Here is a 27,884-nt window from a genome sequence, read left to right as displayed (position 1 = left end):
GCAAAAGTAGGTGCCATCATCGAAAACCCAAGTCCACAAAAATAATTTTTAAAAAATAAATCTTAAAAAAAACACACCTGTTGATTAAATGAATAATTGGCTTTCAGGTAAATCCATACGTTTTCAAGTTCCCCCCTCCCCCACAGCAGCCCTTGGGTCTCTCTGTTCTCCTATTGCATGACCAATAGTTAAGTACTCCTGGAACTCCCTCAAAGCAGCTCTCAGGACCTGGAATCTCATCTTGACAAGGATCGGCACATCCAATCTTAGCAGCTTAAAACATCATGTTTCCTGGGTTGCCAGGTCCTTGGCTAAATCCACCCATGCCCACATCAGCAGCCATGCCCCAGGGCCTCATCTGTGGCGGATCATGATATTGTGTTGGAGTCCCATCATGCCCTGCATGGACATCATTATCCCTGGAGAGCCCACAGGCCCAGGGTGGGTGTAGAGCCCAGCAGGCCCCCAATCCTTGCCAGGAATCATGTCCACGGCAGCGGCTGGATTGCTCATCAGGGTGGGCTGGCCGGGCATTGTAGATTGTGCTGATGACATCATCAGATGGTGAGGTCCCATCATGCCTTGCTGGAGAAAGGCTGGTGGTCTCATGGGGTTGTGGCCTGGCATGGATGGAGCCGTACCAAGAGGGATGTCTGGAGTTCCCACTGGACCTGGACCTCCCATGCCAGGTAGTGCTAGTCCCATTCTGGGTTCTTGGTCACCCATCACCCCCTGCATGTGTGAAAACCCAGGTCCAGGACCCTGGGGCTGTTTACAGCCTGGAACTTCCCCTCGAGGGAAATACTGCAGCGTCTGGCTGGGCTTCTCAGATAGAATAATGCGGGAGAATCAAACTCAGGTATCTCAGTGGCTCCAGGTTGGATGACCTCCTGCAGATCTGGGTCTGTGAACACTGAAGGCATGCTGTTCCCCAGGACAGTGAAGGAGTCAGGACCCCCGGGGCCTCCAGGCTTGCAAAGTGCTGCATCTGCTGAACTTTTGGGCAGTTTGCTGGGGCGGCCAAGGGGGCCTTCTCCTGGGAAACCCATCCCTCCTGGGAAGCTGCCCTGACCATTGTGTTCCCTGGGGCCATTGTGAGGGAACGGAACCTGCTGTGGGGGAAACTGTACTGGAGGGAAGGCCTGGGGGAAGCCCATCCATCCTTGAGGTACCGTCAGTGGCTCCTGGGACCCATGCCCCATGATAGGATTGTGTGACATCAAGTCAGGCCCCATTGGGACCCCATAAGGAGGTATTTTGGGTCCCATGGCATTTGGAGAGGGCATCTGATTGGAGTGAGAAAGTGGCTGGGTCATTCCAATTGGGCTGAGGGTTGGCATCAGAACCATGGAGTTTGGACCTGAAATTTGACGATTCTGTGTATTAATGCCCATTCCTGGCATATTATTCATTGATGGCGAGTTGGGAGAACAAGCTGGAGGGGAGTCATCATCTGAGATGGCCAAAGTCTTGATGGCATCATGGTATAATGGGGTGGAACTGGGCATTGCAAACTTGGATGTTCGAGATATCATGATAGAGAGTGGGTTCTGGGACAGGGTGGGCTCTGGAGGCATGGTGTAAGGTTTACTAGAGGGAATACTTCCAGGCATATTCACAGAGGCAGGCTGGCTGTCTGCAGGAAGTTGGGGGGCCACCTGACTCTACATTCCCCAGTGTGGCGGGGGAGGCCATGGTGAGGGGTGTTTTATGGTTTGGAGGGATCCCAGGACTAGGAAGAGGAGGTTTTGGAGAAGATGTCCATCCAGGTGATGGGGCAGGAAGTGATGGAGACTTGAGTTGGACAGGTGAAGCAGCAGCAGACCCCAAAACAGGGGGGGACTTAATGGAAGCAGTGGCAGCTGGGCCTGCCAGCATGCCTGCCAGCTGCAATGGAGTCTGGGGGTCTTGAGGTTCCCGAGGGTGAGCCCAGCATTGGTGACTGGACTTGGTGCATCGTGGGAGACTTTAGAGGGTTCATGCCTGGGGAATGCACCTGGCTGCCTGCCACAGATATATCCAAGGGCTTCTGCCCCAGGCCGTGCTGAACCGAAGGAGCTGTGTTGAGGCTGGCGGGGTTACTAGGAGGGTTGAGAGGTAGTGGTGGCATGTGACTGAGCTGGCTGTTAGTCCTTTGGTCGGGCCCAATTGGTTCTCTGACATTCTGCAAGCCACCGTTGCTGCCTGGACTCTGAGACATGGGGAGGAATGGTCTGGGGCCCATGCCATACTCCTGCTGGGCGTGCTCACCAAATGGCAGTGACACCATCTTCTGCTGAGCAGGCAGCATGTCTGAGCTACCTGGGCATAATTTCAGCATCTCGTCAGGGCCCGCCCAGGCCTCTCTCATCTTCTGAGGTATCATCTGAGAGTTGGATCCCATGTTGACAGACTGACATCTCCCTTCATCCCACTAGGAACCATCCCAAACTCAAGTTCTTGACCAGGGCCCATCTGCGGGGGCATTCCTTTTGGAAAGTCTCCCCTAGAAGGACTCAGAGGGCACTCAACGGGTATTTGATGGAAAATGGGGTTATTCCCAGGCTCCATGTGGCACTGGGAGCCTGGAATCATCCTGTTCATCTCCATGCTGGGCCTGATGCTTTCCATGGCCATTCCTGTGGGGAGACCCAGCTGTTTCTGTGCCAGCTGCTGCTGAAACATCTCTTCAGACAATCCTTGGGGGTTTGGGAAGCATTCTCCTTGGTCAGGGCCACTGAAGATGCCCTGGCCAGGAGGAAAACTTTGACCGTCTGGGATTTTTGGCACATCATGTGGCCAAATGACTCCAGAAAGACCTGGTCTAGATTCAGGGTTGGGGACATTCAGCCCTTCCATTTCAGAGTTTATCATGCCTGCAAATCCAGGGAGGCACATCTGGCTCCCTGGCATGTTGGGGTGGGGAGCCATGCCCCTCGGGGGCAGAGAATGTGGCATGTTAATACCATCAGAAAATGGCTCTGCACCCCCAGATGCCCAGCCTTCACTAGGGGTCATCTGGTAAGGGGGGGCCCTCGGACCACTCCCTGAGGCCCATGCTGATGGACCATCATGTCCTGGAGGGAACACTGCTGGACAACCACTTGTTCCTGCTTCCTCCTCTTCTCTTCATAAAACTCCTGCTGCAGTTTTAGCCACGCTATCTGCTCGGGAGTCATATGGTCAAGGTGGTCAGGTCCTATGGTCCCAGACTGGGAGTTCATAGAAGGTGGAACCATTTCATCTGGAGAAAAGGGCACATCTCTATGTCCTTGAGGGCCAAATGGAGCTCCCACATCTGTCCAGGGCCCAGGTCCCTTACCTAGGCTTTAGGATTGAGCCATCATGGCCTGTATCGGCCCTTCTGGTTTTTTCTGAGGCCCATCTAATACCCCAGGATTCTGCTTGGGTCCCCCACTTTGTGCTCCTGTGAATTCTTTCTCATCAGGAAAAAGCATGCGCTGGATATCTCTGAGACTTTGTAAGGAATGCTCCCGGTGCTCCAGCTGCTCCTGAGATAGGCCATTGGGATTGTCTCCCAGGGTCGGGGGCTCGCCACTGGACACTGGTGGAGGCGGAGGGGCTTTGGGATCTGCTGAAGAGCAATTGCTCCCCTGGGAGACAGGGGTTACTGCCCGATTGTTGGGCGTTGAGTTGGGCCCGGCACCATCTGGGGGAAGTAGAGTGGAGCTGGCAGGACTTCCTACGGAAGGGATCAGTTTGTTTTCTACCCCAGGACTCTCCCAGTCCAGGGGATGTGGGGGTGTGGCAGGCTTGGGTGCTGGTGCCGAAACTGGTGAAGGTGGCTGCAGTCTGGCATTCTGGGAAGAATTCTGGTCCTGGTTGCCTGGAACTGGGGGCTGTTGTGGGAGAGGTTTTAGATCATTCTGAAGGGCAGATATCTGTGTGTTCAGAGGGGCTGTGCTTCTCTCTGTCTTGCTGTTAGAAATGATCTGGATGTGGAAAGAGATGATAGTTTCAACCTGGCCTTTCAGCACAGCTTCTGCAGCTTTATTGGCCATCTCAGTAGAAAACACATACACCACTTTGGCTGGAGTCTTCTGAGCAGGTGTGGGCTCTGGGGCAGTAGTTTGGGCATGGGAGGGTGTGGAAGACCTGGGGGTTGTAGCATTTGATGGGGTCATCGAGTGTGGTGTGTGCTGGGAATCCTGGGACTTTGTGTGGTCAGCAGAATTACATTCTTTAATGTCAGACTCATTGTTTGGAGTCCCAGAATCTCTCTGATCAAAGGAGTCGGCGGAAATACTTCACTCCCTTTTCCCCTTGCCCTTGGCACCATTTCCAGTCCCATTCTTCAGCCCCATGCTCCCACCTGGGCCAGGGAGTGCTTTAGGGGTATGCCCCTCACTCTTGGAGTCACAGAGGGATGGCTGGGATTGGCTGGCTGAGCCCCCCTGTTTACCCTGATTGGAGAATTTGGAATCCAGCTGGGGGATTCCAGATGGGGACATCACTGTAGGAGGACAGACCATTACCTCCTGCTTTGACTTAGGGCTACTCTGTGTGTTTCCTGATGGAGAGTTCCTTACTTTAGGGTTACCGGTATGCACTAATTGAAATCCTGAGCTTGCAGTCACAGACGGGACAGGCTCACTGAGTCCCTCTGGGGCTGCAGCAGAAACAGCTGCTAGGGGCAGTGGCACAGGCCCACTGCTTGCAGGGCACGTCTCTTAGTGCTGGCTGCCTGTATGTCTTTTTCCTCTTTGTTTTTCTCGCTGTGGAAGTGGGTCCTTTCCCCTTGCAGCTCCAGCATTCTCCGGGGGCGTGCCTCCTGCTGCCAAAGGAAAATCTCCCATCTCCAGGGCACGCAAAACCCCAAGGGTCACGACACTGCAGTGCTCATCCTGGAGGTGAGGCGTCCAAGAACCCCCTTTTCAAAGATGACCCTCGTCTTTCAGTATGTCCAATTTGCTATTTCTTCTACATCAGGACACAGAAGAACTTTCCAAAAATGATCTCTGCCACCCAAACAGATGAGAATGTTTAGGTCAAAGTAGAAGTGACACCAACTAGTCCCACATTCAGTCCCTGGAGGTAGGAGTGGGGGAGAGGAAAGGAGGCGTGGAGCAGGGGAGGGGGCTTGGGTCCCGGGCGGCTCTTAGCCCCGCGGGGTCGGGGCCAGGGCCGGGGCCGGGGCCAGTGGCAGCGGCGGTGCAGCGTCTCCCCCTGGCGGTGGTGTCCAGGGGGCTGGTGGGCAGAGCTCGGAGTGGCTGGGGGGTGCAGGCGGCCCTGTGGGGCATCTCTGCGAAGTGGCGGCAGCCCCTGAGGCAGGCTCAGTGCTGTCAGGTGACGCAGCTGGCTGATGTCATAGGCATCCTGGGGGCCCCACTTCACCCGGCTGGCAGACATGTATGGGTACCCGTGAGGGTTGGAGCCAGGAACCAGATGGGACCACCGGGCCAGGGACAGTCTTTCTCCTGCAGAGGCAGCCTGAGGTCACTGGGCCTGACCCCAAGGGCCTGGGGCAGCCTCCTTCCTGGAGGGGAGGACCCAAGTCTTGGGCAGAACTCAAGTGTGGAGGGGGCAACTTTTGTATGTACTTAAAAAAAAAACAAAAAATACCATACAAAATTTTTTGTGGTGATTAAAAAAAAAGGGGGAAGCACCCCTCCAATGGGGCCGTCTTTTTGGGTTCTACCCCATCAGTGCCCTCTATAGGCCACTGCTGGTTGCGGGGCTGAGGGCCTCGCACGAACCGCCTTCGGTAGAAGAAGGGTGGCGTCATCTGGGCCGCTGCCCCGAGTCTTCAGCCCGCTGCCCTTCGCTGCCAGGTTCTGTCCCTGCCGAGGGAACCTCTGCAACCATGGGTGGCGGGGCAGCTGGGGGAGGCCGGGGGATGAATCGGCGGAACCTACGTCGGTTGCGGGCATAATGGCGCAGCCTGCAGCTTCAGGAGCGGGAGGCCTGGGCGGAGGATGAAGGGATTACTTCCAATTATATAGTCACTTTTAGAATTGTGCTTAACAATTTTTTTTTTTAGACTTTTTAAAAAATACACTATTTGGCTTCCTTTTATTTCTGGAGGATTATATGACACGTGAACTCTACAGGAAAGTATGCCGGCCAGGTCCTGGGGCGGGGGCTGCCGGCCGCTCCCTGCCCGCAGTGGGGGCTCCCTCCAGGCACGTCCTCTCCAGCCTCCGCATCCAGGCGGCAGCTACTTGGAGGCAGTCATGAAGCTGTTCTCGATGCAGAGCACAATGTAGGCATGGTGGCAGCTGGCGGCATTCTGCCCCAAGAGCCTGCCGCCCAGCAGCGAGGAGGCCTGGCCTGTGACCAAAGCGGCATCGGTCCGCCACGTCTCGCAGTAGCTCTCGGTCAGCCTGCGCCTGCTGGGGTCTGAGCCGTGCCACATGCTCTTCTGGGACCAGGTGGGGTGCCTCAGGATGTCCTTGACATCAAAGGAGAAGATGCGTGCCCCGGACTTCAGCAGGCCGTCGGCGCCCGAGAACAGAGCCTCTCAGCTGGGGAACAGCAGCTCGTCCTTGAGGTTGACGACGGGCACGGCTGCGTGGTCAGCGTGTCGCGCGATGCTGTACAGGTCCTGCAGCCGCGAGGACAGGAAGTCACGGAACGTGCCTGCCAGCTCCACGGCCCACGCCTGCTGGAAGCACTGGAAGTTGGCCCTGCGGATGCCCTGCATGCTGCCCGTCAGTGGGCTGTTGAGTGCGACCAGGTGGAGCAGAGGCTGGACATTGAGGTGGGTGTGGGCAGGCAGGCTCGTGGGGTGCACCGGCCGCAGGTGCACATAGGAGCCATGGTGTGGGGCTCTGGGGTACGGCTGGGGCTTGGGCAGGCGAGGGGGGCTGGCCAGAATGTCATCTGCCCGCCAGGGCCGTGCAGTGGGATGGGGGTGATCCCTCCAGGGGTAGGGGTTGCTGACATGCAATTGCATCATGGGGGGCTGTAAGGCGGCCACCTCGTTGTCCACCATTCCTCGTGCGAGTAGAGTCTGGGCTTCCAGCTGGACCTTCCTGAAACCATTCCGCACACGGACGTAGAGCTCCTCCTCCTCAGCCACAAAGATGAGCCAGCCCTTGGGCACCTCAGGCACCTGGCCCAGCACAGCCTGGCACGTGGCCCAGAGCCTCACCCCTGAGGAGGCACCCATGGTTCCAGGGGGCCCATTTTAAAGGGAGAATGTGTATATTTTAATGAGCAGACATGGGCTAGAAAGGCATCGCAGGAAAAGGGAACTGTGTGAGCAAAGGTAGGAGGCAGAAGGGCAAAAAGCATGTCTGGAAGGGTCCAAAGCTGAGACAGCGTGGCCAGAGCCCAGGAGCAGAGTGGGTTTGGAGAGTCCCAGGCAGCAGCAAAAGGACCCCAGTCTTCCTTTGTCTTCATGGCTCCCCGAGTGACCACTAGAAGAGTCTAGCCTCCCTTTGACTGCTGTTTCCGCATTTTCTTGATTTTCTTTTTAAGATGAAGTCACACTCTCTTGCTCAGGCTGGAGTGAGGTGGCACAATCTCGGCTCACTGCAACCTCCACCTCCCAGGTTCAAGTGATTTTCTTGCCTCAGCCTCCCGAGCAGCTGGGACCACAGGCGACCACCGCCACGCCTGGCCAGTTCCGTAACTTTTGTAGAGACAAGGTTTCAGCACTTTGGCCAGGCTGCTCTGAAACTCCTGACCTCAAGCGATCCGCCCACCTTGGCCTACCAAAGTGCTGGGATTACAGGAATGAGCCACCACGACCAGCCCAAATTATATTTCTTAATTCAATATTACTTACAACACTTCCCCTGGGCCTCAGGAATTCATCACATGAAAGTTGAGTTCTCTGTGTTGAATAGCAGCTTGACATAGCTACGTACGCAAGGTCAGGAGGTGGCTAACTAGAGTCTTGTTGGAGATGCTGAATCCTGCATTTGTTTATGGGATTAGTTCAAAATACATCACAGGTTTCTTCAAGGAAGGGAGCTGCCTTTTTTTCCTGGCCTTCTCTCCCAGTCCCACAGGCTGAGGTATACATCTCGCATCCTGAACTAGAGCTCAATGAGCCCCAGGTGTCAATTTGAAGTGACTGGCCAGGCGTTCCTTTATCATCAAGTCCGATGTATGATGGCTATCGTCTTTCTGATTGGCTAAGGAATGGAGAAGCCAGAGATTATTGGCCCGGGATATGTTTTTGTCAGTTTGTTTGCCTTACTCATTTCTAAGTGCAATAAGGGAGTGTCTCACAGGACTGCACCTACGACGTCCTGATGAATGCTTCCCTCTGGCCCTCCGGGGGCAAGGGTGGACAGACTCAGACCCCCCAGCATGGTTAGCTCTGACCTTCATTGAGGTCCCTTTGGAACCAGATGTCTTGTTACAGGCACCTTCATCTGTGATGATTTGATCACTTTTTAGTACCTCAAGGGGGAAAAAAGTGAAAATTATGTTACTCTAATTCTTGAGCTCTGGGACCCTTCTGAGTTTCTTTGGCTGCTCCGGACGTTTCTTCCTCCCTGCCTTACTTCCCCTTGGCGGCTTTGTCTTCTGTGGCCTTCCTGGAGGCCTGCTGTCTTTTTGGTCTGTGCTGGAGGATTTTTCAGCCTTTTCTGCCTTCGGTTTGCTGGGTTCCTTTGAGAGGGTCTTGTCATCCTCCTTGGCTTTGGCCTCTGTCTTGGGTTTCTCGTCAGGCTTCTTGGCCTCGGTGGCCTTCTCCTCCTTGCTGTCTTTTTTCTCCGGTGCTGCCGCGGCCGCCTCCTTCTCTGCTGGTTTGCTGGGTTCCTTGGCCTTGGCATCATCTGGTTCCTTCTTGGCCACCTCTGTCTTCTCTTTGGGTTTAGCGTCTTCCTTCACCACCGCCTTGGCAGGAGCCTCCTTCTCTGGGGTGGCTGCCTTTTTCTTATCTTCAGCCTCTTCCTTTTTGGCTTCAACTTTGGATTCTTTGGGCTTTTCAACGGCAGGTTCCTTCTTCTCCACCTCAGGCTTTGGAGCCTCCTTCTTGGGTGCCTCCTCTTTTGTGCTGTCCTTCTCCGTTTTTGGAAGTGATGGGTAATCACTTCCGGATTGAGGAAGTGATTGAATTATTAATCAATAATCAAAAATAGAAAGAAAAAAAGTAAAAAAAATTACCTCTGAATTTCTGCAGTCCTTGCTGATTTTGCCACCATGGGGCCCTTGATTATACTCTGCCCTGCCTCTCGGACTGAGAATTACACCATCGACCCCACTGGGCTCCAGCTTGCAGACAGCCAGATGTGGGACAGTCTCCCTAATCGCGAAAGCAACCATGGAAAAACTCATCCACAAGGACGAGTTCATCACTCAAACCTTTTAATAAGATGCTGATAGCACAAGCCACACCAACCGATCCACTTCCTACAATGGAGATCTTATTGTGATGAATGGCCTTCTCTTCAGCGACATTCTTAATAAGTTCACCCTTGACAGTTGCCATCCTGGAAACCGCCTGGCAGAGACACGGAGCTATCCTTGGGCAAAAACAATCCGCTCCCGTAGCGCCCGCTCCCTGGCTGCTCCGCAGAACACTTGCAGCCCAGCTCATGGCCACTCACTCAAGAGGTAAAGAAAGAGAATGGAGTAAAGGTTGTCAAGGCACGAAGGTCAACCACCTTTTTTTTTTTTTTGCAGTATACAATATACATTTATTGAAGTACATGCATTTTAATGCAACAATAATACTAAGAGGTAACACACAAATTGTTACTAGTTTATCACTGGCTAATTAAATAACAGCATTATTTTATTCATTTTTCAGCTTTTCTACAATGAGCATAAATCACACGTCAGGACCATGTCTGGGCGGCCCAGGGCTTCACGCAGATGGCGCGCGCCCTCATCTATGTGGTTGCAGGATACGTTCAGATACTTGAGCTTCCTGTTCTTGGTCAGAATGAAGGCAAAGACTTCACAATTCACTGGTGAGAGTCCTCGGCCCACTAGCAGCACAAAGTAGTCTTGAGAGATTGTTTGGTATGATGACAGAAAGCAATGCGTATGAACACAGCCGAGTAGGTTTAATTAGATCAAAGACACAAAGAGGTGCGGACGGCTTCTCCATGCAGATGATGCAGTCCTCATCTGGGGGCACTTTCAGCTCTTCCATGTAGTTCTTTATGACCTGCTCTGGCTCTGGCTTCGGGGTACCTCCCGCAAGCGCCTGCTGGACTCTGCTGGACTTTGGCATCTGCACGGGCACGGTGGCAGGGATGCTTCCCAGGCTGCTCGAGGGACTGCTGGGGAAGGAGGCACTGACCGCACTGGAGGTGGACGATCCCGGGGGCAGGAGTTGTGGTCCCAGGTGGGAGAGGCTGGAGTGGTAGAGGGGCTGGCTCCCCAGGGAGGGAGGGGCCGCGCTCCAGGAGTTGGTGGTGTTCGGCCTGGGCGCAGACCGGGTTCCGGAGAGTGAGGCACAAAGGCCTGGTGCGTCCCAAACACAAAAGTGGTCCCGTGTTGGGGGTGCTGGGGGACAGGGTATGCAGGGAGGTTGGTCATGGAGTGGCAGTAGTGGCCTGACACGGGGACAGTTCTGCTGCTGCTGAGGCACTGGTGGCAAGAGCAAGCGACACCCGTGTGGCCCGGCAGAGCAATGATGGTCACCGGTTAAGGGGGCCCTGCTTGGCGCCGCACGCTGCAGCAGAAGCTGGACGTCTTGTTGGTCTGCGTGTGGGTGGTGTAGTTGACTGTGCCGTTATTTGGGGGAAGGGCTCAGTGGGATGTTGGGGAGGTGAAGGAATAATGCCTGGGAAATTAATATAGACTCCCCGTCACTCTGGGGAGCGTCTGAGATCTCAGGTTGTCATGGAGGCTTTTGCCACTGTCTTGCTCCAACTGGATCTGCTTAACCCTCACCGTCTTGGGGATCACCTGACCCCTACTACCTGCACGCACCCAGCGTGGCGCTGCCGGTTGCCCAGGTGCCGACGGACCCCGGACATATCTCGGTGCTGCTAGACGTGAAGCACTTCTCGCTGGAGCAAATCGCTGTCAAAGTGGTGGGCGAACACGTGGAGGCATGACGAGAAGCGTCCGGATGAGCACGGATTCATCTCACGCGAGTTCCACCGCCGCTACTGTCTGCCGCCTGGCGTGGATCCGGCTGCCGTGACGTCCGCGCTGTCCCCCGAGGGCGTCCTGTCCATCCAGGTCACACCAGTGTCGGCCCAGGCCCCATTACCGCCACTGGCCACCGCCAAGTAGGGGGCGGGGCCACGCCTGCACCCTGGGAGCTTCCTCAGGCTCCCTCTTTTAAAGCTGATCTGACTCCGCCCAGCCAGATGTCCTGATCATGCCCAGGACTGTCCTCTCAGCCACTCCTGGATTCTGCCCTGACCTCCACCCTAGATACTACCTTGATAACCTAGCCCCTTCCTCTGACACCCTCACTGTCACACCCCCTCTAGCTTTCAGACTTCACACCGACACCTCCCTGGCTTCCAGACCCTACCAGCACTCCCCTAACCCTCGACGGACAGTCTCAGCCCCACCGACCCACTTTCTTGGCATATAGCCCCACTTAAAACCGCTGCTCTACTTCCGAGTACTCTACAAAGATATCCGGGTACCACATTTCCATCCCTTCCCTACTTTGACACCAAATTATGGTGTAGACAGCTCTCCCTCAACCCCAGGACAGTCAGGCACAATCCTTCCATGCCACAAATGTCCCGGACTGCACAGACCTCCCACTCCTCCAGACCATCCGGGCCTGGTTCCCAAGACCTAATCCTTCCCCTGCAACCAGGCAATCCACAACTGGCCCCTCCAGCCCATTTTCTGCCATAAAACTCCAGCCAGCCACACCAGGCTCTGGAACTCTTTTCTGACCGCCCCAACTCTTGGACACCTATCCCAGGCCAACCAGAACATCCAACCCCAAATTGTACAGACTCTCCTGCCTCAACCTTCCCAGACTCTGCATGGATGTCCTAGGCCCCCTCCCCAACTCTGACTAGATCCCCCCACCCCATCCCTTTGTCTTGATCTCCAAGTCTCCAACACGAAATCTCCTTGGCAACCCACCTCCCACCCTCCTCTTCTCCTTTGAGACCCAACCGAGCACCCACTCTGATTCCCCACAGCCGTTCTCCCTGCCACCACTGTGTCACTTTCCCAGGCTCACTCTCCCAATAAATTTGCTGGAGCTCTAAAAAAAAAAAAAAAAAGCACAATTATTGGCATAAAAGAGGTGCCTGAGCCAACCATGATAACCCTCACTTACTCACTATGCTGCTTAACCAAACTCTCTCCTGAAAAAGGAGTTTTTCAAGTAAGAACTGTTTTTATTTACAGAATAGGGATAATTGTAGTTTTTACCTTATGTTGTTGAGTGGAGTAAATAAGACAATATATGGAAATCAGACAATGCCTGGTAAATGTATCAAATAGTATTCTATGTATTAAATAGTGATAAGGACATTATATAAATTATTTGTCTCCTCCAAGACCCTCCTTCCATCATCTATTTTGGGAAGCTTCTCTGTCCTATTCCAACTGGCACCAATTTTTCCTTCCTCCGAATTATCCTTGTGATATATTTACTTGAGACCAGTTGCATACTGAGAGATTTGTTAGAGGAAGATGTGGCTTGAAAAAGACAAATGTGAATAGAAAATATCAGCTAATGTCTGAGTAACCTCACAGGGTTATTGAGGATGCCTGATGATTACTGTGAGGTAAAGTAAAAAAGTAATATTAAACAGAAGATGGGTAAAAACAATCCGGAAGTGATTACCCTTTTTTACCCAAATTGACTACGTCAAATGGCAGTACCTCAGCCCACCACTTGAGGCACTGATGATGAAGGCAAACTGAAGGGTGAGACGATGGATCTTCAACATGGCGGCCCCTTTATGAAAATGCCAAAAATTGTCTCCAGCAAAGATTACCTGGTCAGTGCAAACTCCAATCTAATAATTATCACGGCAGGTACACGCCAGAAAAAAGGAGAAACATGCCTTGATTTAGTCCAGCGAAATGTGTCCATCTTTATGTGTGACCCCGGCTGTGGGACCCCGACCCACGGAGGCAGGCGCTTGATAGACACGAGGCAGGACGCGTGGTGACCGGTACCGGCTTTATTGGGATCTCCGGGCGACTCAAGCGGGAAGGGAGGAATCGCACGCGCTTGCTTTGTTCGGTCAGTTTTATAGGGACTGAGGGCCTGGGGTGGTAGGAAGGCTGACCTGGCAGGTAGCGATTGGCCAGGTTGGTTGCTGGGCAGAAAAGTGGTAGGAGAGCTGATCTAGCGATTGGCTGGGTTGGTTGCTGGGCAGAAAACCTGCCGGGCGGGAGCTTGTGGGACGGGAGGCTACGGGGGCGGATGGTGATTGGCTCGGGGGGTTGCTGGGCGGAAAGGTTGCTGGGCGGAAAGGTTGCTGGCCTCAGGCTGGGCCAGGATAGAGTGAGATAAGGGACCCTCCCTGTGGGGGAGGAAGGGCCTCCTTTATTGGGAATTAGGCCTTTTCTGCATGACTGGGGAACGAGGCCAAAAGTTCTCTACCAGACATTCCCAACTCCTTAAAAAGGAAAAAGGGCGGCGGCAGTCTTTCTGGCTACTTCCTGCTGACTTTGGGGCGGCAAAAGGGAGAGGGTAGGAGTTTAGGCCGTCTGGAGAGGTGTATAATGGTATTCCGGCCAATGGAGGTTAGGCATCAGTTGGAGCATCACTTGATGGATGGTGACTCTAGTAAGCTCTAGTGAGCTCTTGGAACTGCTTTTGAAGAAACTGGAAGAGACAGGGTAAAAAAAAAACAGAATTAGGCAGAGGCTGAGAACGGGTCCAAGAAGAGGAAGGAGGTAGGGGAAAAGTCCATTAAGTCCGCTCCACAGAGGGTTATCCTGAAGAGCCTTCTGTCGTTTGGCCAAGTTCTCCTGGAGAGTTGTGATTTTGTCCCTGACGGTGCCCGACCGGTTGGTAGGGCAAGGCACAGGCCTCCTTTTTCGGCCGTGAGCAGGTCCAGACCTTGGCGGTTTTGTAAGACGACTTCTGCAAGGGAATTAAGCTGGTCCTGGACAACTTGAATGGTAAATGAGAACAGATTAACATAATTAATTACTTGACGAGAGAGTTAGGTTTTGGTAAGTTTAAGAGATAGAGGGCCAGTAGGGGTGGCCCTCCAGCTGGGAGGGGTGCCATGGAGAGCCTTTTTAACCCACGAAAGGTGAATCCAGGACGAGACCTCAGCTATTTTAATGGCAGAAAGGGTGGTGAGGATGACCGTGTACGGGCCTTCCCACCTTGGAGTGAGAGGTTTTGGGGTGAGATTTTTAATGAGAACCGAGTCTCTGGGGGAAATTGCTGGGGGGTTTTCAGAAGATTGTGTGGGATGAGGAAGAGAGACGTTGGCGTGCTCAGGAAGAAGGCTTTGGAGAAGGGTGAAATAGGGGAGGTATCCTTCTAAAGGAGCAGCGCCAGGAGGTGGTGGGATTGAGAGCAGAAAAGGGCGACCGTACAGCAGCTCAAATGGACTAAGCTGTGAGGGGCCCCGAGGGCTGGCTCTCAGTCTGGCGAGGGCGATGGGAAGCAGAGTAACCCAGGATTGGCGGAGCTCAAGCATTAGTTTAGTTAAATGTTCTTTGAGGAGGCCATTGGCTCTCTCTACCTTACCCGAGGACTGCGGGTGATAGGCCGCGTGTAGTTTCCACTGGATTCCTAGGGAAGTGCAAACACTGTTAGTAACTTTGGAAATAAAGGCTGGACCATTGTCAGATTGTATGGTGGCTGGCAATCCGAAGTGCGGAATGATGTCTTGGATAAGATGAGTGGCCACCGTTCCTGCAGACTCTGACGCTGTAGGGTAAGCCTCAATCCAGCCTGAAAAGGTATCAACAATGGTTAACAGATACCGATACTGTTTATGCTTTGGCATATGGGTGAAGTCGATTTGCCAGTCTTGGCCGGGGAGGAATCCCCGTAATTGATGGAGATGTTTGTGGGGGTGACAGGACCTCTGGGGGTTAACTTTGGCACAGGTGAGACATTCTGTATGGACCTTATGGATGGTTTGAGAAAGGCCGTCTGGATGTAGGAGTGGACTAAGGAAGTGGAGCAGGGCCTTAGGCCCAATGTGAAGAGAGTTATGAATATCCCGGATTATCTGGGTTTGTTGCTGTTTTGGGAGAATGAGAAGGTTGTGCTTAAAGGCCCATTCGTCTTTGAACGTCACTCCTGGGGTGCTTTGGAGAGTTTGTTTTTCTAGGTCTGAGTAACGTGGTTTGTATGACCTGGACAGGAAATAGAGGCAGGCAGGGGGTGGGTGAGTTCTTGCTGTGTCCTTTGCCACTCTATCTGCCAAGGCATTGCCCATAGCCACTGTGGAGCCAATGGTTTGATGTCCCCTACAGTGGATGATGGCAACTTTGCTAGGGAGTTGGACAGCCTGAATAAGGTCAGCAATAAGTTTCCCATTTAGAACAGGGGTGCCCTTAGTAGTGAGGAAACCCCATTCCTTCCAGATCATACAATGGGAGTGGGCTATGAGAAAGGCATATTTGGAGTCCATGTAGATGTTAACTTCCTTGTCCTTAGACCATATTAGGGCTCGAGTAAGTGCTACCAGTTCAGCCTGTTGTGAGGTGGTCCCTAAGGGCAGGGAGTGGGTCTCAATAATGTCAGTTTGTGTAACCACAGCATAGGCAGCTGTTCGGGGACCGGAGGGGTGTGAGATGGAACTGCCATCGACAAATAAGATGAGGGCCAACGGCAGAGGTTGAGACTGTAGATCAAAGCGGGGTGTTTGTGTCTCGGCTAGTACTTCTGGACAATGGTGTTCTGACACAGGGCTCGTTGGGCAAGGAAAAAGGGTGGCAGGGTTTAGGGCGGGGCAGTGTGAAAGTGTGATGTTGGGGTTCTCAATAAAAAGCAGATGTATTAATTGAACTCTAGACGGTCCCAGGTGAGGTAGAGATCGGTGTGTTAGAAGTTCAGTAAGCTTATGGGTGGAGAACACCCAAAGTGGAAGCTGCAGATTAATTTTAAGGGCCTCAGTGGTGAGGGTAGCCACTGTAGCTAAGGCACAGAGACAAGGCTGCCACCCCCTTTCAGTGGGGTCTAGTTGTTTGGACAGGTAGACTAGAGGTAGAAGAGTGCCTCCTACTGGTTGTGCTAGGACCCCTATTGCGGTATGAGATTTCTCATCTGTATACAGATGAAAGGGTAGGTTGGGGTTGGGCAAAGCCAGGCTGGTGGATGCGCATAGAACTTTAAGGAGTGCCCGGAAGGCCTGATTAACTGTACCCTGGGAAGAGAGCGGTCCCGTAGGGGTTTCGGTTGTGGCCTGATATAGGGGCTTGGCTAAGACGGCATAATTAGGGACTCAGTGGCGGAAGAACCCAACTAGTCCCAAAAAGGAAAGTATCTCCTGAGCTGACTGTGGGACCTGGAGGGCCTTAAGAGCCTGTACCCGATCGACCGTGATGGATTTTTTCCCAGGCGTGAGCTGTAAGCCTAGGTAGGTGACTGAAGATGAGGCTACCTGGGCCTTGCTAGGGGACACTCGATACCCCTTGTCATGTAGGAAATTGAGGAGGATGGTGGTGGCCCATATACATTCGGGGTGACTGGGGGAGCAGACCAGTAAATCATCTACATATTGGAGGACAGAAGAGGGTGTGAGGTTACAGTTGAGTAGGTCTGAGGCTAGCGCTTGCCCAAACAAGTGGGGGCTGTCCCGGAATCCCTGGGGGAGGACTGTCCACGTGAGCTGCTGGGAAACGCCTGTGAGGGGATCATCCCAAGTGAAGGCAAAGATAAAGTATGAGCTTGGGTCGAGAGGAATGGTAAAAAAAAGCATCCTTAAGATCTAAAACTGAGAAGTACGTGGTGTCTGGAGGGACATGAGAGAGTAGTGTATAGGGGTTCGGAACGACTGGATGTATAGGTATGACTGCCTCATTAATGAGACGCAAGTCCTGAACCAACCTATATTGTCCTGAAGGTTTGCGGACAGGAAGGATGGGGGCATTGCATGGGGAATTGGTGGGGATTAAAAGGCCTCGACTTTTGAGCCGTTCAATTATAGGGTGGAGTCCGAGGCAATGGGCTTTGGAGATGGGGAATTGGGGACGAGATAAGAACCTGGGAGCGGATTCCTTGAGGAAAATTTTAACAGGCCGATGGTGGGCGGCCACGGTGGGGCTGTTGATATTCCAGACTTGGGGACTTACTTTAGGGAGTAGTGTGGCCAAATCCGCTGTGGGTGTGTGCTCTGGGACATGTGCTAAAAGAAGGAGGTTATACTGGGCAGTGGGGGAGAGGGTAATATTGGCATTTAGCTTGGAGAGAATGTCCCGTCCTAGTAAGGGCACTGGACAGGCTGGAATTACCAGGAAGGAGTGTGTAAATGGAATAGAGCCATAAGAGCATGTGAGTGGCAGAGTTTGGCTAGGGACTTGGGGGGTTCCGTCAACTCCCACGACTGAGACCTGGGAAGGGATAATGGGGCCCGAAAAAGAGGGGAGGACAGAAAAGGTAGCCCCCGTGTCCAGCAAGAAGGAGACACTTTTACCCGCTACCTGTAGAGTGACTCTAGGCTCCGCGAGGGTAACTGGGGTTAAAGAGCCAGGGCCCCACTAATTGTCCAACAGGCCCATCAAATGGGGAAGTGGAGACTCCCCAGAGGTAGACTCCTGACTTACAGGCGTCTCCCATCCGGGGACGGCCATCGACTGCTTCCGCCCGACGCACTGGTTTTGAGGAACCGGTACCCTGGGGAAGTTAGGACAGTCCGATTTCCAGTGTCCCTCGAGTTGGCAAATAGGGCAAGGCTTCATTGGGGCCCGTGGCTGGGGGCAGACCCTAGACCAGTGACCCTCCTTCCCGCACTTAAAGCAGGCCCCCGGGGGGGTGCGGGGTTCAGATTTGAGCCTTTGGGGCCCTGCAGGCCGCAGGGCCACCGCTAGGGCCTGAGTTTGAAGTGTCACCTTCTGCTTTAGGCAGGCTTGGCGTGCAGCTTCCGCCGTATCCTCTCGGGCATTAAAAACCTTAAATGCCATGTTTACCAGGTCTCGTATGGGAGTCTGGGGGCCTTCCTCAGCTTCTTTAAGCTTCCTCCTTATGTCAGCCGCTGACTGGGAGATAAAGTGGGTGGCTAGGACTGTAGCTCCTGCTAAGGAGGCCGGATCCAGCCGGGTATGGAGGATCATATGGGTTTTCATCGGGTCCCTGAGTTATTTCCCTTAACCTATCATAATTGACTACCTTTTGGGCTGCACTTTGCATGCCCGCCAGGAGGCACTGTAGCATTTGGTCTCGACGGCGGTGGCCATCCCGACCGTCCTGATAATCCCAGTTAGGGTCGGCCTCGGGGACCGCTGCCGTGCCTACTGGCATCTGGTTGTTAGTCAGATGTATCTGATTAGCATATTCCCAGGCTGCTGTAAAAATCCGGTCACGCTCATCTAGGGTAAGGGTGGAGGATAGGATTACAAATGTGTCATGCCAGGTTAAATTATATGCTTGAGTAAGGTAGCGGAATTCTTTGGTGTAAGTAGTAGGATTGGTGGAGACAGATCCTAGGCGTTTCTTAATGGCTGACAGATCAGAGAGGGAGAAGGGAATGTGCACTCAGACAATACCCTCTGCTCTGGCCACCTCGCGGAGGGGGCAAAGGAGGGAGGCTTCATCGCTAGGAGCACTGCGCAAGCCGGTGTGTGCACTAACGGGAGAGGCTAGGTTGGATTCAGGAGATGGAGGAACTGGGGGGGATTGTTGCACCTTTATTATTACCCTTATTATTACTACTGTCATTACTACAATCTTTATCATTACTACCTTTAGCATCATCACCTTTACCATCACTATCGTTACCATCATCACCATTACCATAACCTTCATCATCATTACCACTTTCATTACCAGCACCATTATTAACAGTCACCTTCATTTCAAGGGCCCGAGTTGGTTAGCTAAGGTGGCCTTATTCGGTAGGTCCACTGGGGGGGCGATGTGCCTTGAGGGTGGCTGAATCTGTAACTACTGCATAGGCTGCATAGGCCGCTTTTCGCTACCCCTCTGCTGTCACTATTGAACTATTTACAAAAACACAAGGTCTGGGCTAGAGAGAGAAAGATTAGACAGGCCCTCCCAAGGTGTAACAAATGTATCCATTAGCTTAGGACAGGAATGGGCTGGGGAGGGGGAATGGGATGGAAGAGGAAACAAAGTAGCCAAGTTGACTGAAGGATTTTTAAAGAGAAAGTAAGACTTAGAGTGTAGAGGAATGGTAAAGAAGGCATTTTTTTCTTTTCTGTATGGAAAGCCCTAGTTTGGGTAGGTTTTGGGCTAGGCATCCTAATGATGACTTGGGATCTAAGCGGGACTTCTGGTTCCCCATAGTTGACTTTTGTGGGTCAGTCGGAGGCGAGGAAGGAATAGGAACAAGTACTACACCCAACACGGGCAGAAGAGTTCCTTTCCCGGAGGGGGTGGCTGAGAAAACCTGCAGGCTATAATGATTATAATAAGGAAGAAAATAAAAAGAGATAGGGCTAGTGCTATTTGCCACATGGCAAAATTAGAGGCTACAATAAAGACAGCACCACATGTAAGACTGACGGACAAAGGGTGGGTGCCCCCCAGGTGGGAGACCAGTGTGATGTCTTCCCGGCCACGTCCCTGTGGAACTGCGGGTTGAGGCCCACACAAGCCCCATAGCTGTTAGGCCATGGGACTACACATAAACTTACTCCCTCACACCAGAATTAGGAAGAAAGGAGAAAAATAGAGTTAAAGTAGAAAGCGGGAGATGGTAGAGTTAAAAATAGAAAGCAGGAGAAAGTAGAGTTAAAAATAGAAAGCTGCCGCCATCTTAAGGGTGCGGTCTCCAAAGGAGGAGGCGCGGAGGGAGTGGGGGAAGGGCGAGGCGAGGCCTCTGAGGCAGGAAGTGCAGGGGGAGTGGGGGAAGGGCGAGGCGAGGCCTCTGAGGCAGGAAGTGCAGGGGGAGTGGGGGAAGGGCGAGGCGAGGCCTCTGAGGCAGGAAGTGCAGGGGGAGTGGGGGAAGGGCGAGGCGAGGCCTCTGAGGCAGGAAGTGCAGGGGGAGTGGGGGAAGGGCGAGGCGAGGCCTCTGAGGCAGGAAGTGCAGGGGGAGTGGGGGAAGGGCGAGGCGAGGCCTCTGAGGCAGGAAGTGCAGGGGGAGTGGGGGAAGGGCGAGGCGAGGCCTCTGAGGCAGGAAGTGCAGGGGGAGGAGACAGATGTTCAGGCAGCTCTTCCTGTGTTGAGTAAGGTAGGGGAGAGGTAATGGAGATAGTGGAGGAGGTGTTGCGAGGGACCTGAGCTAAAAGAATCTGATGAGTAGAGCAAGTGGAACAAAGGTCCGGGTGGGTACGGAGATCCCAAAAAGCCAGTACATAAGGCACCTCGCGATCTTTGCCTGTACGGCGGCAGAAATCGTCAAGGTCACGAAGGATGTTGAAATCGAAAGTGCCAGTCGGGGGCCAATGTGACTGGTTATCGAGCTGGTACTGAGGCCATGCCACTTGAGACAAGAAAATAAGTTTCTTTCGCCTCAAGGTTTGCGAGTATCCCAATTTGAAGAAGTTTTGCAATAAACACCCAAGAGAGGTGTTAGGGGGTATTTTGGACTCCGTGTTCCCCATGGTGTGCGCAGCAGTGGTTCCCTGCCAACGGCTGGGCAGATGCAGGAAGAGGCGTCCCCCTAGCACTGCCGATACCCAGAGAATTAACAGAGGGAAGAGTCAGAGAGGGCGTCCCCTGTCTGGCAGTTCCCGGAAGGGCTCCTGGAGCCGGAACGGAGGACCTTCCTTGGGTCGGCCGATGCTAGGCGAGGGGTCCGGAGAGTTGGGAGGGACTACTGTGCACACCACGTGGAAGGAAAGGTAAGAAGAAAAAAATGAACTTACCTTATTCGGAGTGTAGAGATGTCGAATCCAAAAGGGTTGCTGGAGGAGGGGGCTGCCGCCAGGCCGGCAGCCCGTGCTCCCGGGTTTCGGCACCACTTGTGCAACCCCGGCTGTGGGACCCCGACCCACGGAGGCAGGCACGCGATAGACACGAGGCAGGATGCGTGGTGACCGGTACCAGCTTTATTGGGATCTCCGGGCGACTCAAGCGGGAAGGGAGGAATCGTGCGCACTTGCTTTGTTCGGTCGGTTTTATAGGGACTGAGGGCCTGGGGCAGTAGGAAGGCTGACCTGGCAGGCAGCGATTGGCCAGGTTGGTTGCTGGGCAGAAAAGCGGTAGGACAGCTGATCTAGCGATTGGCTGGGTTGGTTGCTGGGCAGAAAACCTGCCGGGCAGGAGCTTGTGGGACGAGAGGCTACGGGGGCGGATGGTGATTGGCTTGGGGGGTTGCTGGGCGGAAAGGTTGCTGGCCTTGGGCCCGGCCAGGATAGAGTGAGATAAGGGACCCTCCCTGCGGGGGAGGAAGGGCCTCCTTTATTGGGAATTAGGCCTTTTCTGCATGACTGGGGAACGAGGCCAAAAGTTCTCTACCAGACACTTTAAATTAATAATTCCCAGTATTACCCAATACAGTCCTCACTGCAAACTGCTTATTGTTACTAATCCAGTGGATATCTTAACTTACGTAGCCTGGAAATTGAGTGCATTTCCCAAAAACGGTGTTATTGGAAGTGGCTGTAATCTGGACTCTGCTCATTTTTGTTACTTTATTGGGCGAAGGCTTGGCGTCCACTCTGAAAGCTGTCATGGGCTGGTCCTTGGAAAGCATGGCGACTCAAGTGTTCCTGTGTGGAGTGGTGTGAACATTGCCGGTGTCCCTCTGAAGGATCTGAACCCAGATATAGGAACTGATAAAGATCCCGAGCAGTGGGAAAATGTCCACAAAAAAGTGGTTTCCAGGGCCTCTATGGAATAAATGAAGAAATATTCCTTAGTGTCCCATGTATCCTGGGAGAGAATGGTATCGCAGACCTTATACAAGTAAAACTGACCCTTGAAGAGCAGGCCTGCTTGCAAAAGAGTGCAGAAATACTTTGGGAAATTCAGAAGGAGCTCAAGCTTTAAAGTTGCTTAAAGTTATCATTCTGTAGATTGAAGATGAAATAGTCGTTATGGAATTGTATATGTCAAACTTTTGAATAAATTTGAATTCTAAAAGTTGGAATATATATATATATATGCCCTTAAGAAACAAAAAGCAAAAGAGAAAAGAGAATGAGCTCCAACTCAGTGGACACATTAATGACCAGTTCAAAATCCCACCGGAAACTGTCCGCACACTGACAGCCTCGCCGTCTCAGGATGGACAAACTGGTGCATTACACCCGTGCTGGCTGGAAGAAACTGTTGCTGTTTTCTTTTTTTCCTTTTTCTCAAACCTGAATAATTGTCAAAGTCAATAAATAGGAGGAGAGAATTAAAATGCTAAAATATAATGGGGTCAAAAACAATTATGTAGATAGATTCAGAAAAAGCAGCTGAATGCACTGACAAACAGTGTCCGGACCTCGTCCTCCAGGGCGCTCGCCCTAGCGTTCCTTCCCGCCTTGCTGTCAGTCACATTTTTTTTTTTTTCTCAAGCGGTTTTTATTACACTCAATGTATTAAGACAAGTACAAAATAACCTTGTAATTAGGATACTATATCAGTCAAAAAAGGAGAAGTCACTGTTGTATGAAGAGATTTACAAATGACTAAAATATACAGGCTGTGACAGAATTAACAATTTGAAAGGGTTTTTTTTTTTTTTAGAAATGCTATATTTTCTTAACAAAACGAGACAAAAATACAGCGCTCTAAATATGCATTACCACGAAAACATTAAAGAAAAGCAGTCTTAACACTTACTACTATTAACATAACAGACTCCATTGCTTCTATTTAACAGCCTTTGCCGACACACGCCTACTCCCTTTCCTAGCTTTAAAGAAGAGTTTCCTCTAAGGAATACTTGTAAGGTCTGTTTTCACCGAAGACGAAACAGAGAAACTGAGGCCAGCACGAAAATAATCCAATGCAAGGGAATTTATTCAGGCTCCCGGACGAGGTTCTGCGGTCCGGACAGGAAGGGCCGGAGAAGTCGCGCGGACTCCTCTCAGGCACGGGGTTTTATAGGGAGTGGAGGCATCCGATTGGCTGTGGCCAAAGTGGGTGGGACAAAATGGAGGGGAGTGGGACCCGGATGGAAGGAGGCGTGTCTGAGCTCCCGGTGAGGGGAGGGGGCGTGTCCGAGCTCCCGGCGAGGGGAGGAGGCGTGTCCGAACTCTCCACGACCTGGCCAACCTTACAATACTAGTGCAGCATAACCCTTAAATAATTTCGCTTATTTTTAAAGTTACAACCTACAGAGAAATTAACACCTTGTCAATCTAATAACAGTGGCAACCATTCTTCACATGCACTTCTCTTAGAATAAATCCCCTTAGCTGGCAGAATAAGGCTTATGCTGTAGAACCTTCTCCCCCACAGCCACAAATTCCCTTCTATGGTAAGTCCCTCCTACCCTCAACCCCCCATCCCCACTGGCATTCACCTTCCCCACCCCCAAAAAGTGCAGTTCATGGTAGCCTTTCTAGAAATGGTTTTAATGGGTATTTTAGTATACACGCTTTTAAAAAAGCCCCCTCTGAACACCAGAAGTGATGAAAATGAGTTGTGTTCTTGGATTTTTTTAAGCCTCCACCGGGTCAAAAATGTGCTCTCAATACTTGAGTTTTTGCTTTGCGTGTGGGTTTTCCTTATCATTTAGATATCATGGGGTAACAGTGGAGAGAACATCTCCATTTTCCCACACAAATTGAGGGTGAGAAGAGAAAGAGAAGCCAGCTGTTGGCCCCACTTTGACTTAGTTTCCCAGCCATCCTCCCAGCTCTGGTTCTTTCATAAGAACTAGTTATTGCTTGCACAGTGCCGTTACACGGAATGTTCCACAAAGGCTGTGAACCTGGTCACAGTCTGCCTGCGACAACTCTGCTCTGAAAAACAAACCAGCTCAAGGCTCTTACCCAGGACAATCTTCAGCCCTCAGGGTCACCGAAACTTCATTAGTGCAGTTTAGACGCGTAAGATTTGGCATATATTAAATGATTACTGGCACAATGTTCTCCAGTTCCGTGTATAAATGTTGATATGCACATGGGCAGGGCCCAGGATGAATCAGCCAATCTGCACCGTTTTTATGTCAGCAATAATCCCATCTCTTCCCTTTGAGCGCTGTAGGGAGAGCTGCTTCCTGGTTCTCCGAGGCCTGGCCCTCAGGGGAGGTGCCGCTGTGGTTCTTCCTGGTGCCACCACCGCCGCTGCTATTGCCAAGGCCCCGGTTGTTGTTGGCTTTGTCACTTGTTTTATTTTCTGCCCCTTCTGCCCTGTCTCCTCGTTCTACTTCACATTCAGGGCAGGAGGCCCCACTGCATTCACTTCAGGGGCCCAACACTGGGAACATCATCCCACACTCTGACAGGGACACAGGGCTGGGCAAATCCAGGCTGCCAGGCCTCACAACCGCAGGGGACTGGTCAGGCATCTCAGACGGGCTTGTTGGTCCTGAACTAAAGCCGGACACAGACTGGGTTTCCGAGTCATCTTCAGATACAAAGTTGCCACAGCTGTCATCTTCAAAGGCCTCCGAGGCCACAGAAATGGCATCAGGCTGAGGTTTGCTCCCTGACAGATCCTCCACAGATGTGCTGCTACCCTCAGCCCCAACACTGCAGCACCGAGGCCCGGTGGCACTGGAGCGCCGCTGCTCATGGATCTCATCTGAGATCATCTCTAGGTTCTTCAGGGCCGTCTTGTACTCCCCTTTTGCCAGGGTCAGTTTGGCCTGCAGGTCATCCACAGTCTTCTTCAGTTGCTCAAGCTGCACGTAGTACTTTGCCTTGAGTTCAAAATAAGGCTTGGACTTGTTGATGGCTCTCTTGAGTTTCTTCAGCTGCCACATGCGGCCCATGGCGGCGTTGTACCTGGCCGCCGTCTCCTTATGCACCAGCTCGCTCCTGGTCTTGGGTCTCCTCCGCCTCCATGACCCTCTGAGTGGCGTGATTAAGCAACTCCTGCCAGGCGGAGTCAAACTGCTGCTTGTCATCCTCCAGCAGCCGCTGCTCGGCCGGAGAGATGGTCTTCTTGGCGGCGCGGAGCACCTCCGTGGCCCTCTGGAAGTCCTGTGTGGCTTTCTGAGCTTACAGCTGAGCCTGCCTCACTACCCTCCATGCCTCCCAGTAGGGCTTGGAGTCTTCCACGGCTTTGCCAATTTTCTTCACCAGTTCGTCCAGTTTCACTGTCGCTTCAACCAGAACAGAGCGGAACTTCTGACGAGCATCCTCAAGTTCAGTCTCCCGTCTGTTGATAGCATCTGTGGACTGATTTAACTTCTCCAGTTCTCCCTGGATCTGGGGGTCCACCTCTTCTTCCTCCTCCAGCCCCTGCTCCATCCCCTCTTCTTCCTCCTCGTCCTGGGCAGGCGGCAGAAGCTGGGCTGGCTCCTCCGAGCCGCTCCGCTTCAGCGCCGCGTCCATGCGGGCAGCCGGCACGCGCGCCGCGCCCTGGGTTCCGGAGCGCCCCGGGGATCGCGGCCGCCACAGGCTCGGCTGGAGCCGCCTCGCCACAGCCGGGCACTGTGGGGGAGCCGCCGGGGCCGACACGCGGGAGGCGCAGCTCGCCGATGCGGATCCCTCCGGCCGTGGCGGAGCCTTTTTTTTTTTTTTTTTTAAATTTTACAAGTTTATTACAACTTATATCTGGGGCTGATTAAACAAGGTGTCAACATTTTAAAATTTATTACTGAAGATATTAACCAGAAAAGATTATGGCCTCAAACTATTGATGGCATTTAACATTGTTCACAACCATTTAATTTGAATAACAAATTTTAGATTCTGGTAAGTAGGCCTTAACTGCTTCGCAAAACTATTTAATAAAATACAGTTTCAGAAGGTAACAGCATGAGACTAGTCTTCCTACAGGCACGTTTTAGTAGACTGCTCTTCTTATTCCTGGTCAAGGAGCTTCTCTAACTGATGGTTGATATTTTGCAGATGGCTTTCGGCTCCCAGAACTGTTATTGCTTTAAATAACAGAGCTGGAAGACTGGATGAATCATACATTTCCTTTACATTTGGTTCTTTCGCTTGAACATCTGAATAATCTTGATAGGGCTGTTTTAAATTAGATAAGAAATATGCTGTATGCCTAAGGGAAGACTTTCTCTCTTTAAGTTCATCATATTTGGTTTGTAGTTTTTTCAGCTGTGGCTCCATCCGAAGCAGTTCATCCTGGACTTCAATCATACGCTGCCTTTTCTTTTCGATATCTGAAATCATCTTAGCATTCTTCCTTTTCAGATTGCTCAACATCTGGCTTTCTTGAAGCAATTTGGTCATTTGTTCTTTTACATTATAATAAATGTGTCCATGGTTGCCTTATAAATTTTAGAGTCTATTCGTCTTGCATACTCTTGGTGGACTTTCCCAAATTCAGGCAAAACAACATTCATCTCCATGATGTCACTGGTTTTCTTTCCGTCTAGACACGTGTATAGTGTTGGAAGTATCTGAATCTATGGCGTCACTTCCTGATTTCTTCCTCTTGTCATAAGACATCTTCCCTTTTTTCTGAGTTTTCGATTGACTTTCTATTGCCAAGTTCTTTTTCAACAGAAGGCTGAGCACTAAGGGGTCCTATCTTTCTAGAAGCGACCGACTCAACTGGCTTCTCTAAAAGATCTGAAGATGCTGTAGTTGGAACAGCCTCATGTCGCTGTGTACTTATTTTCTCTGCTGATTTAACTTTTCTTCTTACATCAATTCCTGGCAGCGCGGTTCCAGTGCAGTGCAGACCTGGGATGGCGTCCTGCTGGGGGAGCAGCTGGTCACTATGTCCTGCTCTGACAAGATCGCCAGGGTGAGGGCGCCGCCCGGGCCTGGGACCCTGTCGGTGTAACTCAGTCTCTCGGCTCATTTTCTCTCCTCACCCTCTTCCCTGGGCCTGCCTCTTCTCACTTCCCACTGGTCCAAATTCTGATGCACTTTTCCCCTCCTCTCCTCGGCCTCCTGTTCTGCACCGGCCCGTGCCTCTACCCGCCGGGATCCTTCCCATGGCCGTTTCCCTTCCCATGGCCGTTTCCCTTCCCGTGTCCGCCCCCCCGTGTCTTGCCCCCTGCCCCTCACTTCCGTGTCCCCACCTCCCCCCGCAGTGAAGGACGCTGATGGGGTCCTCTGCCCAGATCCTGGGCACCTTCCAGAAGCTCAAGAGCATATCGCGGGCCTTCGAGCACCACCGCGTGGACAGGAACACTGTGGCGCTGACCACGCCCATCGCCGAGCTGCTCATCGTGGCCCCCGAGAAGCTGGCCGACGTGGGCGAGTTCGACCCCTCCAAGGAGCGCCTGCTCGAGTACTCCAGCCGCTGCTTCCTGGTCCTGGACGATGAGACGCTCAAGGTGCAGGCGCTCAAGAAGAGCATGCTGCTGCCCATCACCTACCGCTTCAAGCGGTGATCGCGCCGCGTCACCGCGCCCCGGCCCGGGCTTCCCTCCCCCGTGGACCCCAGCCCTCCCCAAGACCCCGGTGGATGACCTGCCCCTCTCCCCGCCGCGCCCCTGCGCCTCCTCCTCGCTCCCTGGGTTGAAGGCTCCCTTAGCCGGGTCCCCAAGCGCAACGACCCCGGGCCGGCTGCGTCCCACTCCCGAACGCCGGCACCGCTTTCTGCTGGGGCTGCCCAGTCGTGCCCTCGCCAGGCCCGTTCCTCCTGCAGAACCAGGCAGGCGGCTGCCGCCCCGTCTCGGGTGGGGGACTGTACAGACCCCGTCTCTGCTCCCTGCCCCGCTGCCCCGCGGAGGAGCTGCCCACCCGATTCCCGGACGGACCTCCCAACTCCGCGCGACAGAGAATTATTCAGAGAAATAATCAGAGGGACTCCAATTATTTGGAGTCCACTCCAAGTGATGAAGGACTCCCTGCAAAGAGCGCGTTAGTCGGCCGAGACGCGAAGCTGTGCGCATCTCCTACGCGGGCTT

At 52.8% G+C, this 27,884-nt stretch overlaps 1 protein-coding gene and 5 pseudogenes across 1 annotated transcript; 2 read left to right on the top strand and 4 right to left on the bottom strand.

The window, feature by feature from the left end:
- Nucleotides 1-165: 165 nt before the first annotated feature.
- LOC105714430 (B-cell CLL/lymphoma 9 protein-like) lies at nucleotides 166-4,544 on the bottom strand (the record flags this gene model as incomplete). The annotated part of the gene is given in 7 exon segments (XM_064378088.1): nucleotides 166-369; nucleotides 372-848; nucleotides 851-1,643; nucleotides 1,645-1,912; nucleotides 1,914-2,394; nucleotides 2,397-3,011; nucleotides 3,014-4,544. Coding segments are annotated over 7 exon segments (4,260 nt in total), but the record flags the coding sequence as incomplete, so codon positions are not given.
- A 1,613-nt stretch (nucleotides 4,545-6,157) lies between these two features.
- On the bottom strand, nucleotides 6,158-7,111 carry LOC105714457 (collagen alpha-1(XVIII) chain-like; annotated as a pseudogene).
- Nucleotides 7,112-10,817: 3,706 nt separating this feature from the next.
- LOC105714431 (heat shock protein beta-6-like) lies at nucleotides 10,818-11,151 on the top strand (annotated as a pseudogene).
- Nucleotides 11,152-12,605: 1,454 nt separating this feature from the next.
- LOC105714433 (L-lactate dehydrogenase A-like 6A) lies at nucleotides 12,606-22,046 on the top strand (annotated as a pseudogene).
- Nucleotides 22,047-23,434: 1,388 nt separating this feature from the next.
- Nucleotides 23,435-25,386, bottom strand: LOC105714458 (SH3 domain-binding protein 5-like; annotated as a pseudogene).
- A 363-nt stretch (nucleotides 25,387-25,749) lies between these two features.
- Nucleotides 25,750-26,911, bottom strand: LOC105709349 (centromere protein U-like; annotated as a pseudogene).
- Between the last annotated feature and the right edge of the window lie 973 nt (nucleotides 26,912-27,884).

Source organism: Aotus nancymaae, unplaced genomic scaffold (genome assembly GCF_030222135.1).
Source record: "Aotus nancymaae isolate 86718 unplaced genomic scaffold, 86718_ANA_hifiasm-v0.15.2.pri h1tg000018l, whole genome shotgun sequence".
NCBI classification, from domain to species: Eukaryota; Metazoa; Chordata; class Mammalia; order Primates; family Aotidae; genus Aotus; species Aotus nancymaae.
The sequence above is the reverse complement of the archived record's forward strand: the minus strand, read 5'-3'. Positions and strand labels throughout refer to the sequence as shown.